General features: G+C 43.6%; 1 protein-coding gene across 1 annotated transcript; it reads right to left on the reverse strand.

Annotated features, from left to right (window-relative positions):
* Positions 1–218: 218 nt before the first annotated feature.
* Positions 219–2,733, reverse strand: LOC118640469 (cathepsin G-like). The gene is made up of 5 exons (XM_036277332.1): positions 2,656–2,733; positions 1,754–1,901; positions 1,177–1,312; positions 770–1,024; positions 219–398 (listed from the first exon to the last, which is right to left on the reverse strand). Exons 1-5 carry the CDS (start codon positions 2,729–2,731, stop codon positions 219–221), a joined length of 795 nt encoding a protein of 264 aa, XP_036133225.1. The 5' UTR covers positions 2,732–2,733.
* Positions 2,734–14,390: the final 11,657 nt, after the last annotated feature.

Genomic DNA, 14,390 nt, shown 5'->3' on the forward strand with positions numbered 1-14,390 from the left:
TCACCCTGTCCCCCAGGATGGGATTGTGGGAGGTTCATTGGTCCTGGGGGAAAGATCCCATTTTCCTGGAGGAGCTCAGGCTCAGCCTTGGCATTTACTTTTCACAGCATTTACTTTGCACAGAATGAGATTTGATAACGTGAGAAATTGGTTATTTCCATTCTAGACATGGACATTTATTAAGGCTCTGGCAACCCCACTGCCCCAGAGAGGAAGAGTCAGTCAGAGGGGGTCTTAGCTCCATTCCCCTGCTGCTTGAAGCGTCGCATTGTTCTAGTTATCCAGGGCAGGAAACTGGAAACTCTGGTGAAGACTGCTGGAGGAGTCGCGGATCTGCTTCCATAGGAGACAATGCCGTGGGCCACATTGCTACACACAAGGGGGCCTCCGGAGTCCCCCTGTGGGTGAGGAGAGGAAGGGACACTAAGCCAGGCCCGGCACTCCACACCTCCCCGTGCTTGGTGCCCTAAGTCCGGCCCTCAGGGAGGGGGGTGGTGGGGTGCAGAGGTCAAGCTCCTGGGTCTTTCCCTGTTAGGCTTCCGCCCTGGCTGTGGTCACTGTTTCCAGCTCACCCCCCGTCAAAGTACCTTTCCCTTTCCCGTGGAACACTGCGTATGTGGGCGCTGTGTGTGCGGGGCTCCTCCCGTCCCCCCGAGACTGGACTGATGGGAAAAGCCCCCACCTGACTCTGGTCTGGCCCCCAGACTGAGTCTGTGGGGATGTCGTCTGTTCCCACTGCCCCGTTCTGCCCCGACGCCGGTGGCCTTACCACGAAGGCGGTCTTCCTCTCCCTCCGGTCTCCCACGCAAATCTGCTTTTGGCCGTTGTAGGAACCAAAGACATTGCTGCACTCCCGGTCCCTCTGCACTCTCAGCTGCACCTCCTGGAGCGTGTCTGTTCTCCTGTTCAGGCTGACTAAGCCCCAGCCAGCCACAGTGCACAGGGACCCCGGGCTCACCCTTTCCCCGGCCCGAGGCAGAGCCACTGGCCTCACGAACTGATTCCGCCGGGCTCTATTCTCCAGCTGGAGGTTAGAGTGCAGGCACTCAGGGAATGTCTATGCAGCCCCCCCCCCCCCCTGCTTCTTCCTCCTCCATGGCCCCAGGACCAGGTGAAACCCCCATGCTGGGAGGCAGCCAGCTCAGGTAGAGGACCAGAGGGTCAGGCAGATGGTACCTGCAGCAACATGATGTCATTCAGGAGGTCCTGTTCGTTATATCCAGGGTGACGGATGGCTCTGCGTACAGACATGCGCTGTTGGGTCCTTTCCCGCCTCCCGATGTTGTGGGCCCCCAGGGTGACATTTATAGTGCTGCAAAGGAATGGGCCTAGAGGTAAGTATGAGCTGCATGAGCTAAAATACTCCAGCTCTGCAAGGCAGGTGGAGAGTCCAGGGCAGCGAAACTGCAGCTGAGGGAAGTGAGGGGACAGGAAGGCTCTGGGGCTGAGATCTCTGTGCCCTCTGCTTCTCCAAAGCCTTGAGCTGGGAATGGTGGGGGACACAGTGACCTGAAGAATATATTGATAAATAGGATAAATTAATAATGAATAGTTCGAATTCATATTTTGAACTTTCATGCATTCTTTTTGTCTCCTTTCCTCATCAAGGATTTATGCTAGCCTATTCCCTATCTCCAAGGACCTAACTAGTCTTTTTCCACCCTTTCATCGCCAGAACCTTGCTTTCAGATGCATACTCTCATGAACACACCACTGGGCCTAACGCCTGCCTGAGACCTCCTTAGTAGCTCACCTTCCCCAGCAGTGAGCTGCTGTCATCACGAAGTCTTCTCGCACCAGGAACCCTCCACAAGCGCTCAGTCCCTGTGGAGATCGTATCAGAAGATACGCCATGTAGGGGCGGGAATGGGGCCTGGCCTCTCGACCTCCGATGATCTCTCCTAGAAGAAAGTATTCAGCACTTGTTTCTGTGCTTGATGAACCTGGGGTGAGGGCACTAGGTTGGTGGCTCCAGAAAGGCTACCTTTGAGGAGCCTACACAGGTGATCCAGGGACAGGAGGTGTGGTGGTGAGAACTGGGGTCTGCAGGGTACCACATCATGGGACAGGGCTCCAGGGTGCTGCTGGAATCAGCGCTGGCCTTCCCTGCCCAGAACTCAGCTTCCCCACCCACCTCTCCAAAATGAGAACAACTCTTGCTCCAGGCAAGGCCGACTCAGCGACTCAAGTGGGGGAGAGCCCTGCTGTCCTGATGGACATTCCAGAGCACTCTGGAGTGACTTCTCTCTAGAGCTTCCCGGAACTTTCTCTTCCTGATCCCTCTATGTCTGGCTCATGACCAGCTCATGAGCAGCACAAATTGCTTTTTAAGAATGTAGAAAGTGAGCTGATGGGACTTTACTGCTGTATCCTTGGCTTTGACACATGGGCTTCAGAAAAATCCATAGAGCAGAGTTACAAAGGACGCACTACATGCCAGGGGCAATTCCAAGAGATTCATGTACACTCACTAATGTAACTGTCATAGCACCTCTCTGGGATAGGCTTTGCTATTATTCCTATTTATAGATGAGGAGCCTGGGGACTGTGGCTTCAAACCATGTGCCCAACGACACAGAGTTAAGAAGTGCCTAGGCAGGCTGGGTCCAGGGTCTGTGGGATGGGATTGGGCCTCAGGGTTTGGAGGTCACTCACCTGCCCCAGCCCCAGGGGGTAGGAGAAAGGCCACCAGGAGCAGGAGTAGCTGCATCTTCCTGGCAAGGCTGTCCATCAGTTGCTGTTGGTGCTTCCTGCTGCCAGATTTTCAGTCTTCAAGAGAGGAAGGAAGGGTAGGGTGGGGACCTGAGGGTTCCCACTGCCATTCTTCTGTTGGTGTGGTAGGTTTCATCACCCCTGGCTGGCCAGGTGGTTTGCCGACCAACTGCCAGTGACCTGGGGAAGGGAGAGTAATCCAAGCTGACACCAGAGCTCCCACAGTTGCTGAGTCAGTGTTGTCATCAGGAATGGGAAGCAGGGCTCAAGGAGAGACGTTGGGCATGGGTCCTGGGACCCCAAACCCACCCTACTCAACAGTATCCCAACAAGGCGTGAAAGCGGCTACTGCCCACTGCCTCCATTTTCTACCCCTCTGGGATCGAAGCCTGCCTGTCCTTGCCCTTTGGGCCCTGGCCGCCTGCTGACACCCTGCTGCTCCCACCTCTTTCTAGAAGCTGTCAAAGCAGATGGAGTAGCTCTCTCTCCTGAGTGGGTGGAGATTGCTGGCAGAGAAGGAAAATGGGAGAACAAGGCTGTGCCACTGATGGCAACTTTCTTAGGTCACTTGAGCCTGGAGAAAGTCTCAGTACAAGTTATGACACAGCTGAAGTCTTCTAGTTGCCTTCTTCCCAATCAAGGTGAAATGCTTTGTGTCTCAGGTTGCTCTCTGTATCAGGAAGGCTAGTGAGCTGATTTTGTTGAGAGCTGTCAGAGCCTGGCTTGGAAATATGTAAGATCCTATTTCGCCCAGGATATGAGACCTGTCGGCCAAATCCTCATTCTCTGTGCAGGGTGGGAGCTATGAAGAAGGGGTACATCCTTGCTGTGCTACCTGTAATACGTAAATCCAAAGACCTGAAACCACCCATTCAACACTGTGGGTAAGACCCGGCAGAGCATTGCAGATTAATACAGTGGGTTTTGAGATGCACTTAAAACTATGTAGAATGTTCTGAGTATGCTCAGAAAAACATTATAATCCGGTAGTTAAGTACCTATTTTTCTGAGGGCATTTGCTTAACCCACAAAATTTGAGCCTCTGGTTTGATGCCTATATACAATTAGAGGAGAAGAAAACAAAGATGAAATTTACACAACTAAGTTGAATCAGAGCCTCTCGGCACAGGAAGCCAGGGCCTGAGAAGTCTGTACCCTCGAAGTAATATGGAAGAGTAGGGGGCTAGTCCTTGTAAGTAATTCGTGAAAGAGTGGAACTACTTGCACTGTTCTTGGGGTCTCAAACCTTAAATGTGCATCATCGTGGTTATGGATGTACCAAAGGAGCTGGAAGAATCAAATGCAAACAGAAGAAATTCACTTAATTCCCGATTTGAATCATACCTAAAAATTATTTTTCAATTATAATGATGAGCATATTTTCAAATGTAAACAAGATATACAAACAAAGAAATATGACACCATGACTAAGAAACCATGGGTTAATATAATAGGAATAATTTGATACAAAGTATAAAACAAGTATGTTGATATAGAAGCAAACTTTAAAAGAGGTGCAGGGAACATGACATTAAAAAAAAAAACAAAACATACCATTTAAGAAAGAACTAAATATAACTTCTAAAAGTGAAAAATGTAACAACCAAAATTAAAGTCACAGTGGATAAAGTAATAACAGACTAGGGAAAGATGAAAAGAAAATTTGTAATGTATGGTAGATCAGAAAAAGTTGTCAAAAATGGAGCACCGAGTGGCATAAAGACAAAAATATAGAAAATAATAGAATTAGAAGGTTGAACGCATGCTTTGGAGATCTGGAAGAAAAAAGAGAGAACAGGAAAAGGGATAATGAGATAGTGGTTGAGATTTTTTCAAAACTAATGAACAACATCTAATTAAAGGTTAGAAAAGGTAAATAAAATAAAAGTAAAATAATAAAAAGTAATGCATACCTAGAAATCAATATAATAAAGAAAAGGTAGATATCTTAAGAAAAATAGATTACTGGAGAAAGAAGGATGTCTTTCAACTGAATGGTGATTAAAGGCTGAATTCTCAATAGCAACAGTAAGTAATGGCTACTCAGGACGAAACATCTCATGGTCCTTCGGGGAGACTTTTAGACATCTTATAAATCGATTAGTAATGATAAAGAAGTCATGAACAGCTGGTGAAAGAATGAACACATATAGGACACACTGACCAATAACTGCAGATTACAGACTTTATTAGCACATGTGGAATATTTACAACATATCGACAATAGATTAGGCCATAGGTTAGGTGTTAAAAAATTATTTAAAGAAATAAAATTATACCTCATTTGTGGCAGACCGTAATAAATTTAAGCTATAACTCATGCTAAGAATATAAGCAGAAAACCACTATATTTTTAAAAGTAAAGAAATATACTGTTAAATCAGGGGTCAAAGTAGAAATCATAATAGAAATTTAAAATTAAAAATGATTAATAATGATGAAAATAATTTATAGCAAAATTTGTTGGGAATATATGGATAAAGATGAAACTTGACTGTTTAACAGTTATACCTCCAGTGAATTAATTTAAATGTAAAAATAAGACTTTAAAAGATAAGATAGACTCTCTTTATAAACATAAGGTAGGGAACAAATTTTAAATAAAGTATACAGAACACTAACCATTTATTATTATAAAGGAAAATAAATAAATTGATCTACATAAAAATTTAGAAATTCTTTTTTATCAAAGTCACTATTAAGATAGTGAGAAATAAAGCCTCATGTGGGCAAAGCTATTTACAACTGAGAAAGGGTTTGTACCTGGGAGATATATGTATATGTATTTTATATATAAATCTTATCTATGTTGTCTTGTAAGTATTGAAAAGCCAATAATTTGTAAAATTGACAAATCTCTAGAAAATATAACTGATGAAACATAAGAAGTTTGAATTTTCCTATAAAGATTAAATCAGTTGAGTCAGTTATCAAAAATATTTCATCAAGGACAGCCAGAAACTCATATGGCTGCACTGGAAATCTCTACAAAATATTCAAAGACTGCTATAGAATTTTTTCTGGAGAGAAGATACTACGCATCTTCTTTGTGAGACTAGCAAAATCTCAATGCCAAACCCAGTGAGGACAACATGGGAAAGAAACATCACAGGTTAGTTGAATATTAATGCAAACCAAATCAATTAATTAGCAAGAAGATATTATATCATGACTAATGTGGGTTCACTCTAGGTATGGGTGACTTTTCATTCTACACTCAATTGTTATAACACATCACATTGATTGATGAAAGAAGAAACACCATGTGATTATTGAAGCAAAACAGAAAAGCATTTGCTAAAATTCACCCTCATTTATTAAAAGAAATCTTAGCTGACTAGAAATAGAAAAGGATGTCTTTAATATGATAAAAGGAATCCATAAACATTCCACAGCTGTATTTATACTTACTGGTGAAATGTTCAGTGCTTTTTGTTTAAGAGTGAAACAATACAAGCACAGCCGGATGGTACCCATAGTCATCGTTTCTCTTCAACATTTTGCTGAGATTTTAGCGATTGCAGTTAGGCAGGAAGTAGAAGTGAAAGAATAAAGAAAGGAACTGATATATGATATCTGCATAGAGAATGCCAAGGAAACCACAGATAAATTATTATATTTAATAAGATAGTTTAGGGACTTCCGGTCAAGATGGCAGGTAGGTTAACGCGGTATCGCATCCTCCCACAACCACATCAAAGTTACAACTAAACTACAGAACAACCATCATTCAAAACCGCCTGAAATCAAGCTGAATGGAAGTCCTACAACTACGAAGTTAAAGGAACAGCCCCATAGAGACTGGTAGGAGGGGTGGAGGCAGATGGGCTGGTCCCACACCCACATGTGGCAGATAAAAATCAGGAGGACACCTCGGCTGGGAAGGTCCTCCCTTAGGACTGAGGGGTTCTCATCCTACACCGAGCACCCCGCTCAGGGTTCCAGTGCCAGGAAAAGAATCCCCATAACTTCTGGCTGGAAAAACCAGTGGGAACTGAGGCTCAGGGAGGCTGATGTGGCTGGAGCCCCAGGCAGTAACTCTTAAAGGGCCTGCACACAGACTTTTTGGACTCCCTCCCTCTAAGCTTGGAGGGGAGGCAGCTCCAGAGGCACCAGAGACATACAGGGAAGAACTGAGCTGTTTGGCATTGGAGCGAGGGCTGGAGAGGGGGCTTTCTCCGGGACAAACGTGCTGTCAGAGGACTTTGTTCCTTTGGTGAGCCCTTCCCTAGGGCAGCAGACAGCCACCATATCTGGGACTCCAGCAACCTGGCTCACACTGTTTGCCCCACCCTGGTGATTCCCTGAGGCCCTGCCCCACCCAACTTTCAGGCCCACCCAAGCTGTTGCCAGTTGTTTAACCATAGGATTGGCCTGTTTTGGATCCTGCTTCAGGTTTTCCTAAATTCTTTCAAACCAGCAGCATCTGGTCTCAGCTAGCCCCATACCTTGTGTTAAGTAATGCATAGAAACAAACAGAGGGAGGCAGCCAAAATGAGGTGACAAAGAAACAGGTCCCAAATGAAAGAACAGAACAAAACCCCAAGAAAAGAACTAAGTGAAATGGAGATAAGCAACCTAACAGATGCTGAGTTCAAAATACTGCTTATAAGGATGCTCAATGAACTTAGTGAGAACCTCAGTGAACTTAGTGAGGGCCTCAAGAGCATAAAAAAGGACCAGTCAGAAATGATGGATGCATAGTCAGAAATGAAAGAGGAATTAACTAAAATAAAAAATAATTTGCACAGATTCAATAGTAGAGTACATAAATCCCAGAAGCAAACCATTGATTTGGAATATAAGGAAGCAAAAAACGCCCAATAGAACAGCAAAAAGATAAAAGAATCCCAAAAAATGAAGATAGTGTAAGGAGCCTCTGGGACAACTTCAAGCGTGCCAATATTCGCATCTTGGGGGTGCCAGGAGGAGAAGAGAGAGAACAAGAAATTGAAAACCTGTTTGAAACAATAATGGCAGAAAACTTTCCTAACTTGGTAAAGGAAACAGACATACAAGTCCAGGAAGCACAGAGAGTCCCAAACAAGATGAACCCCAAGAGGCCTACACCAAGGCACATCATCATCAAAATGCAAAAGGTTCAAGATAAGGAAAGAATCTTAAAGAGCAAGAGAAAAGCAGCTAGTTACCTACAAGGGAGCTCCCATAAGGCTGTCAGCTGATTTCTCAAAAGAAACTTTGCAGGCCAGAAAGGAATGTCAAGAAATATTCAGAGTGATGAAAAGCAAGAACCTACAGGCAAGATTACTCTATCCTGCAAAGCTGCCATTTAGAATCGATGGCCATATAAAGAGTTTCCCAGACAAGAAAAAGTCAAAGGAGTTCATCACCACCAAATGATGAAGGGTCTTTTTGAAGAAAAAGATAAAATATATGAACAAACAAAATGGCAACGAATACATATGTATCGACAATGGAATCTACAAACAAAATGAACAGGCAGATCAGAAACATTCTCATAGATACAGAGAACATTTTGTTGGTTGCCAGATGGGAGGGGTGTTGGGGGAATGGGTGAAAAAGGTTCATTATTCTATGTTTCTGTGCCCCCATCATACTACACTGTCTTTATTTGCTATCACAAAAGCCCATTTTATTCTTATTCCTCAAGAGTGTCTTTGCTATTGTTGGCCTTTGTTTTTCCACATATACTTAGAATTCATTAAGTTTTAACAAATACCTCTTGGGTGCAATGAATCTATACATCGCCTTTTGAAGAAATTAGATTTTTAAAAAATGTTTTGTCTTCCAATCCACAAACAGAATATCTTTCTTTCCATCAGCATTTATTCCCCCCTATACTTTCTTCCACCTCCACCTACCCTTTCCTACCCCCTGCAATCACCACACCGTTGTCCATGTCCCTGAGTTTTTTCTCTTTTTTGCTCTGTCTCTTCGCCTCCTCTTAATAACCCCACCACAACCAGAGCTGTGTGCCTGCACTCTCTGAGTCTGTCTCTATTTTGCTTGGTAGTTCAGTTTGTTCATTAAATTCCACATATGAGAGGTACTTATTTTTCTCTGGCTTATTTTACCCATCATAACGCTCTCCAGATCCATCTATGCTGTCGCAAAGAGTAAAATTTTCTTTGATTTTATGGCCAAGTAGTATTCCATTGTGTAAATGTATCACAACTGCTTTATCCACTCATCTCCTGATGGACACTTGAGCTTCTTCCAAATCTTGGCCATTGTCAATAATGCTGCAATGAACATAAGGGTACATATAGTCTTTCAAGTTAGGGTTTGGGGTTTCTTTGGCTAAATTCCCAGAAGTGGAATTGTTCGGTCATAAAGCAATTACATTTTTAATTTTCTGAGGAAACTCCATACTACTTTTCACAGTGGCCGCACCAGTCTGCATTCCCACCGGCAGTGCAGAAGGGTTCTCTCTTCTCTCCATGCAGCATCAGCCTAGAGGGAAGCAAACTATCTTTATACTTAGGTCTTCCTAAGTGTCTCTTAATAAAATTTTATAATTTTCACCAAAGAGGTCTTGCACATCTCCTTTTAGCTTTATGTTTATTTATTTGACAATTTTCATGCCATTTAAATATTAACTTTTTCAAAATTTATATAGAAATATGATTAATTTTTAAGTTTATTTTGTCTTTAGCAAATTTGTTAAACTATCTTTTTTTAAATCTTTATGGTTGAATGTATTACAGATGATCCTCATTTTTCCCCCATTGACCCCCTCCTCCCCACCCCTGCCCCCCTCCCGCTTTTTCCCCACACTATTTTCTGTGTCCATTGGTTATGCATATAAGTTCTTGGTTTGTTTTTTCCCATCCCCCAACCCCTTTCCCTTTGAGGTTTGTCATCTAGCAACCAATTTGTACTTCTTGGCAGGTGTCAAATAATTATATAAGTAAAGGTGGGGGGTGGGGGTGAGGAATAGTCACAGGAACAAGCACTGGAATGCTACTAGGTATGGAAAAGTACTTTCCATGTGTGACCAGGTCAGAACAACCACCTGGGCTAGAAACCACCACATAGCAGGAGACAAGTGAGAGCTGCTGGTTTATGTGAGAATGAAAATCAGGATCAGACAGCCTGTGTGGGGAGGGTATGGTTGTAAGAAGCAACCTCTGTTCTGGTTGGGTGGACCCTTGATTGTGATGGAGGTTTCACGGCAGAGAGAGAGAGAGAGAGAGAGAGAGAGAGAGAGAGAGAGAGAGAGGAAAAGTCTCTTTTCTTATTTGTCCCTAATAACTGGTGTTAGGTTAATAGGCAACTTTATGGTAGCCTATGAGACACACATTTTCTATGTGGAAAAAGAAAAAGTTGACCTTCAACTCTCACCATATTCAATAACCTATTTTAGGTGGATTATAGATCCAAGTGTGAATGTAAATTAGAAAATATACTGTAAGAATATCTTCATGATAGGTAGAGATGTTAAATACTATACATAAGAGCAATAATATGAAGAAAAGAACTGATGAATTTGATCCATTAAAATCAAGTATTTGACCCATTAAATATCAAGAGAAACAAAAGCTAATTTGTAGAGGGGAAAAGATGCTTGTAACACCCATGACTAACAAAAGACACATATTTAAATTATGAAAAGGATAATCAGGTCAATAGAATAATGAGCAAAAGACTTGAACAGCCTCATCTCCAAAGAGGAAACCCATATGACCAATAAACATGTCAAAAGATGTCACTCTCAGTAGTTAGAAAGTCTCCCTTAAATCACAGTGAGACACCAGTTACAGTCACCAGCTTGGTCCTTTCCCACCTTTACATATATACCCTAGAGAAACATGTGCAAATTTCCATCAGATACATGTCCAAGAAGGTCATAGCATGATAGCTCCAAACTGGAAGCATTTGGAAGGTCCATCACCAGCAGCACAGATAATCAAATTGTGGCATATTCATATAATGGAATATTGCATAGCAATGAAAACGAGTGACTGTTGTACATGCAACTACACAAATGAAAAGCACAAACATGATGTTGAGAAAAAGAACCCGAGGAGACTGCATTCAGTATGGTTCTCTTTGTATAAAGTCGAACACTAGCAGAAATGAAACACCATAGGATAGAAATGCATACATAGGTGGAAAATTATGATGAAAAGTAAGGAAATAGTTATGACAAAAGTCACAATAGTAGTAAAGTCTGGGGTTGGAGGGCAAAGAGGACCAGGAGGAGACATATGGGGGATTTCTGGAATGCTGACCATGGTCTATTTGATGTAAGTTGTAGTGCTTGTCTTATAATTATCCTGTACACTGTACATTTGTTTTTCGTGCACTTTTCATGTCTGTATATTTTGCAATAGAAAATGTTAAAAGTCTATTTGCCAGAGAGTGGGGATTAGAGGGAACATTTGGATAAAGGGGAATATATGAGAGTAGATGGGGCAAGCAAGTTTTTATTTTCTATTTTCATAAAAGTTATTACCGTGTACTAATGATACAGTGATATGTTTCACAATATGCAGAGCTGGTTACATCTACTTTGGATGCTTTATTGCATTTCCGTCAGTTACAATTTTTTCTCCCCTGGGATGTTGGGACATTAACGTAGGCCGTTTCCCACCTCCTCCCTGTGCCCCGTGTGCCACCAGCAGTGCAGCTCTGCTGGGAAGGCAGTTGCCAGCTGCTGCCGGGCCACTTCCCCTTTGATGCTGCTCTGGTCAGTCGCCAGCGAGCTGCTCTTGGCTCTGTGGGGGGCCATGTCCTACGGAGGGATCCCAGACATCCCCAGGGCGGCCTTAATATCACTCTCTGAAGGACGTTTTGGAAACTCCTTGGGAAGTCCTTACTTTAGAGTGTGCTCTTTCAACCTATTAAAAAAAAAGCGTTTGCTATAAAACAGTGCACATTAGGCCGGCCCACAACCTTATACATCTCAGTTCTCACACCTCTTGATCACATCCTTTTCTCTCATGCTTGACTTAATCTCGTGTTTTGTGAGGTATGCAGTAGGCTACACTATCTAGGTTTGTGTAAGTGCTATGATGTTCACAAAATCACCCAGCGACGCATTTCTCAGAACGTATCCCTGTTGTTAAGCGGCGCATGACTGTATACAGCTCTCTAACCTGCTTTTGAGTTAAACTTACCTGGTGAACATTTGTCCATGTGGCAAATTATAGTTCATGTCATAACTTTATAGGTTCCATAGTGTCCAATCATATGTAACTTTTTAAGCTAATATCTAAATTTGTGCTAGACATCAGTATTGTTTCTAGGATTTCACTTGTGTAACAAATCTATAAAAAATATTCTTGTCCAAATTTCTTGGTGTGGTTGATGGCTCGGTAAAAGACTCCTCCCCCCACCCCCAGAACCTTTGTTTACAAGGTGTAAAAATGCCATGTTCAAAATGTCCAACTAAATTTGAGTGTCATTATTTTTGTAAATTCTTCCTAATCAGAAAAGCAAAAAATTATTACTATTTTTAATTGCTTTGATTAATGAACTTTGACTTTTTCCCACATTGTTTTTTAGTTTTTTATTACAAATGGTTCTTAGCCTAGTTATCTTTCTTTTATTTCCTTAGCCTAGTTTTCTAGAGCAGTGGATAATATAGGTATGAATAGCTGTCATAATACATATATACTGTGATGTGCTATATTTTACCATTTCCCTGTCTTGGATTCCAATTTGGAGTCTATTATTAAATACTGATATAATAAGTACCTTTATGAATAATTCCACCCCAACACACACACACACACACACACACACACACACACACACACACTTTAGGCCTTCTATAGCATAAAGGTCCTACAAATAAAAATCACTACATCAAAAGACGGAGAAATCAAAATAAACATACTAGAAATCATTTTAAGAAAACATGTACTGTCAAGAGCAGCCTCATGATACCCAGTCATTGTAAGTAATAGTTTTTCTTCCTAATGTACATCATCCTGTGCCAAGTGCTCCTATGAGGTATAAGGGGAAAATGGACCCAGCAGGTGCTGTCCTTCGAGGCCACACACCCTAGCCCCTGGTGGCGGATACCCTTGGCCTCTGGGCTGCTCGCTCTGGCTTACACCCTGGGGCTCTGTGGAGCTCCTCATGGCTGACTATGCAGGGTCTCTATTTCTTTTGTGTGATGGCTTCTCCTAAGAGTCGTGTTTTACTGCTGGGACCAGAAGTTGCCCCTGGGCTCGTGCACCTTCTACCATCCACCTGCTCAGAACACATGTGCATTCAGGTCTTCTCTCACCTGTGCTTCTGCCAGAGCCGTGAACCCCAGGGAGCTCTTGGCACATGGATGCAGGGACATTCTTGTGTGAAAAATAAGCCTTTATTTGCTTTTTATCTCATGTTCAAATGTGCTGGGTTTTACTTCTCTTATCCCTGTGATTTATTTGTTATTCTTTGTAAGGAAGTTGCTTCTCTTTTTGATGTGGGTCCCACTGAGTTCACTGTCTGTCCAGCTGTTGTGAGTTTGTTGTGCTCTGTCACATCCAGCCATTGGTGGTGCTGTTTGAAGTATACAGGACTCTGAAACAAGGTCGTCTGGGTCGCGATGCACCTAAAATGTGGCATTTGGTGGGTTTGTGTCCTGAGGCTGATGCCTTCTACAGTAATGTAAGTAAAGACCAGGCTGCCCTGGCTGCCTCCTCCCTCCCTCACCTCCGCACGTGGACTCCACTGAGTGGACTGGAAACCTCAGGACATGTAGGGCTCAAGTTCACACTGCCATTCTGGAAGCAAACGTGGTCATGCATGTGAAACTGTAATGTCTAATACAGGTACATACTGAGGATTAATTATTTTCAAGACAAGATTTCTTGTGGATTCCAAATACAGATCTATCTGTGCTAAACTGATCTGCCTTATGGAAGGAGAGGAACTAGGAAAACTAAAGGACATTTCTCATCACATTAAGTTCCCCAATGGCAAGGACAGTGCCTGCCACAAAGAGAGCCCTCTGGCTCACAAAGCTGCCATAACCCAGGTTGCCAGCAGGGGGAGTCAGGACTTGCGGCCAGGCCAGGCTGAAGGGGGCTGAGGTAGCTGAGTGGCTGAGCTCCTGGGGCATGCTGGGCCTGAGGGACTGAATTGGCCCTGCCCAGGTGGGAGGTGGATTCAGGCTCTTCTGGTAGGCATCAGGTGGGCTGGCAGTTCAGGTCTGGTGAGGAAGCAATAGAAGGGAATTCACGCTGCACACTGGGAACTCCGTTAGTAGATGAGAGAGAGTCGGGCTCAAAGTAGGGTGGGCTGGGAGGGAAGAAGCTGGTGGTCAGAGCACTCAGATGGGAAACAGGGGCTGGTGTGGGAAGGTCAGCCAGGGAGGACAGAGGTTGACCGAGCTCAGGGCTGGCCCAGGGCAGGGCAGGGCAGGGCAATGGGACCTGAGCGAGGCTGAGGGCCATCACAGAAGCATCTCAGCCTCTGAAGCAGAGAGTCGTGCTGTGGGAGAACCCTGCCCTCCTGGAGAGAGAGGCCCTGGAAACAGGAAACAGAGTGCCCACGGCATGACTCCCTGGCGTTATTCCCCTTCCGCTGACCTGCTCCTCTCTGCCAAATTGTTGGGGTTGGTGATGGTATCTGGCTTAGAGAAGGTAAGAACTTTCCGAGGCCCAGGGAGGACTATTTCTGAGGAGAGGAGATTTTATTTTAATAATGGAACTTAGACTCAAGTCTTACAGAGGGCTAAGCACCAAAGAGATGTG

This window comes from Molossus molossus, unplaced genomic scaffold (assembly GCF_014108415.1).
Source record: "Molossus molossus isolate mMolMol1 unplaced genomic scaffold, mMolMol1.p scaffold_m16_p_1, whole genome shotgun sequence".
NCBI classification, from domain to species: domain Eukaryota; kingdom Metazoa; phylum Chordata; class Mammalia; order Chiroptera; family Molossidae; genus Molossus; species Molossus molossus.

Excerpts from the sequence above, each read along its gene's own strand:
- LOC118640469 (XM_036277332.1), bottom strand. The coding sequence starts at position 2,731 with ATGGACAGCCTTGCCAGGAAGATGCAGCTACTCCTGCTCCTGGTGGCC. Across the intron at positions 1,313-1,753 it reads GCAGCTCACTGCTGGGGAAG|CACTATAAATGTCACCCTGG; the intron begins GTGAGCTACTAA and ends ATTCCTTTGCAG. Across the intron at positions 399-769 it reads AGAGGAAGACCGCCTTCGTG|GGGGACTCCGGAGGCCCCCT; the intron begins GTAAGGCCACCG and ends CCTCACCCACAG.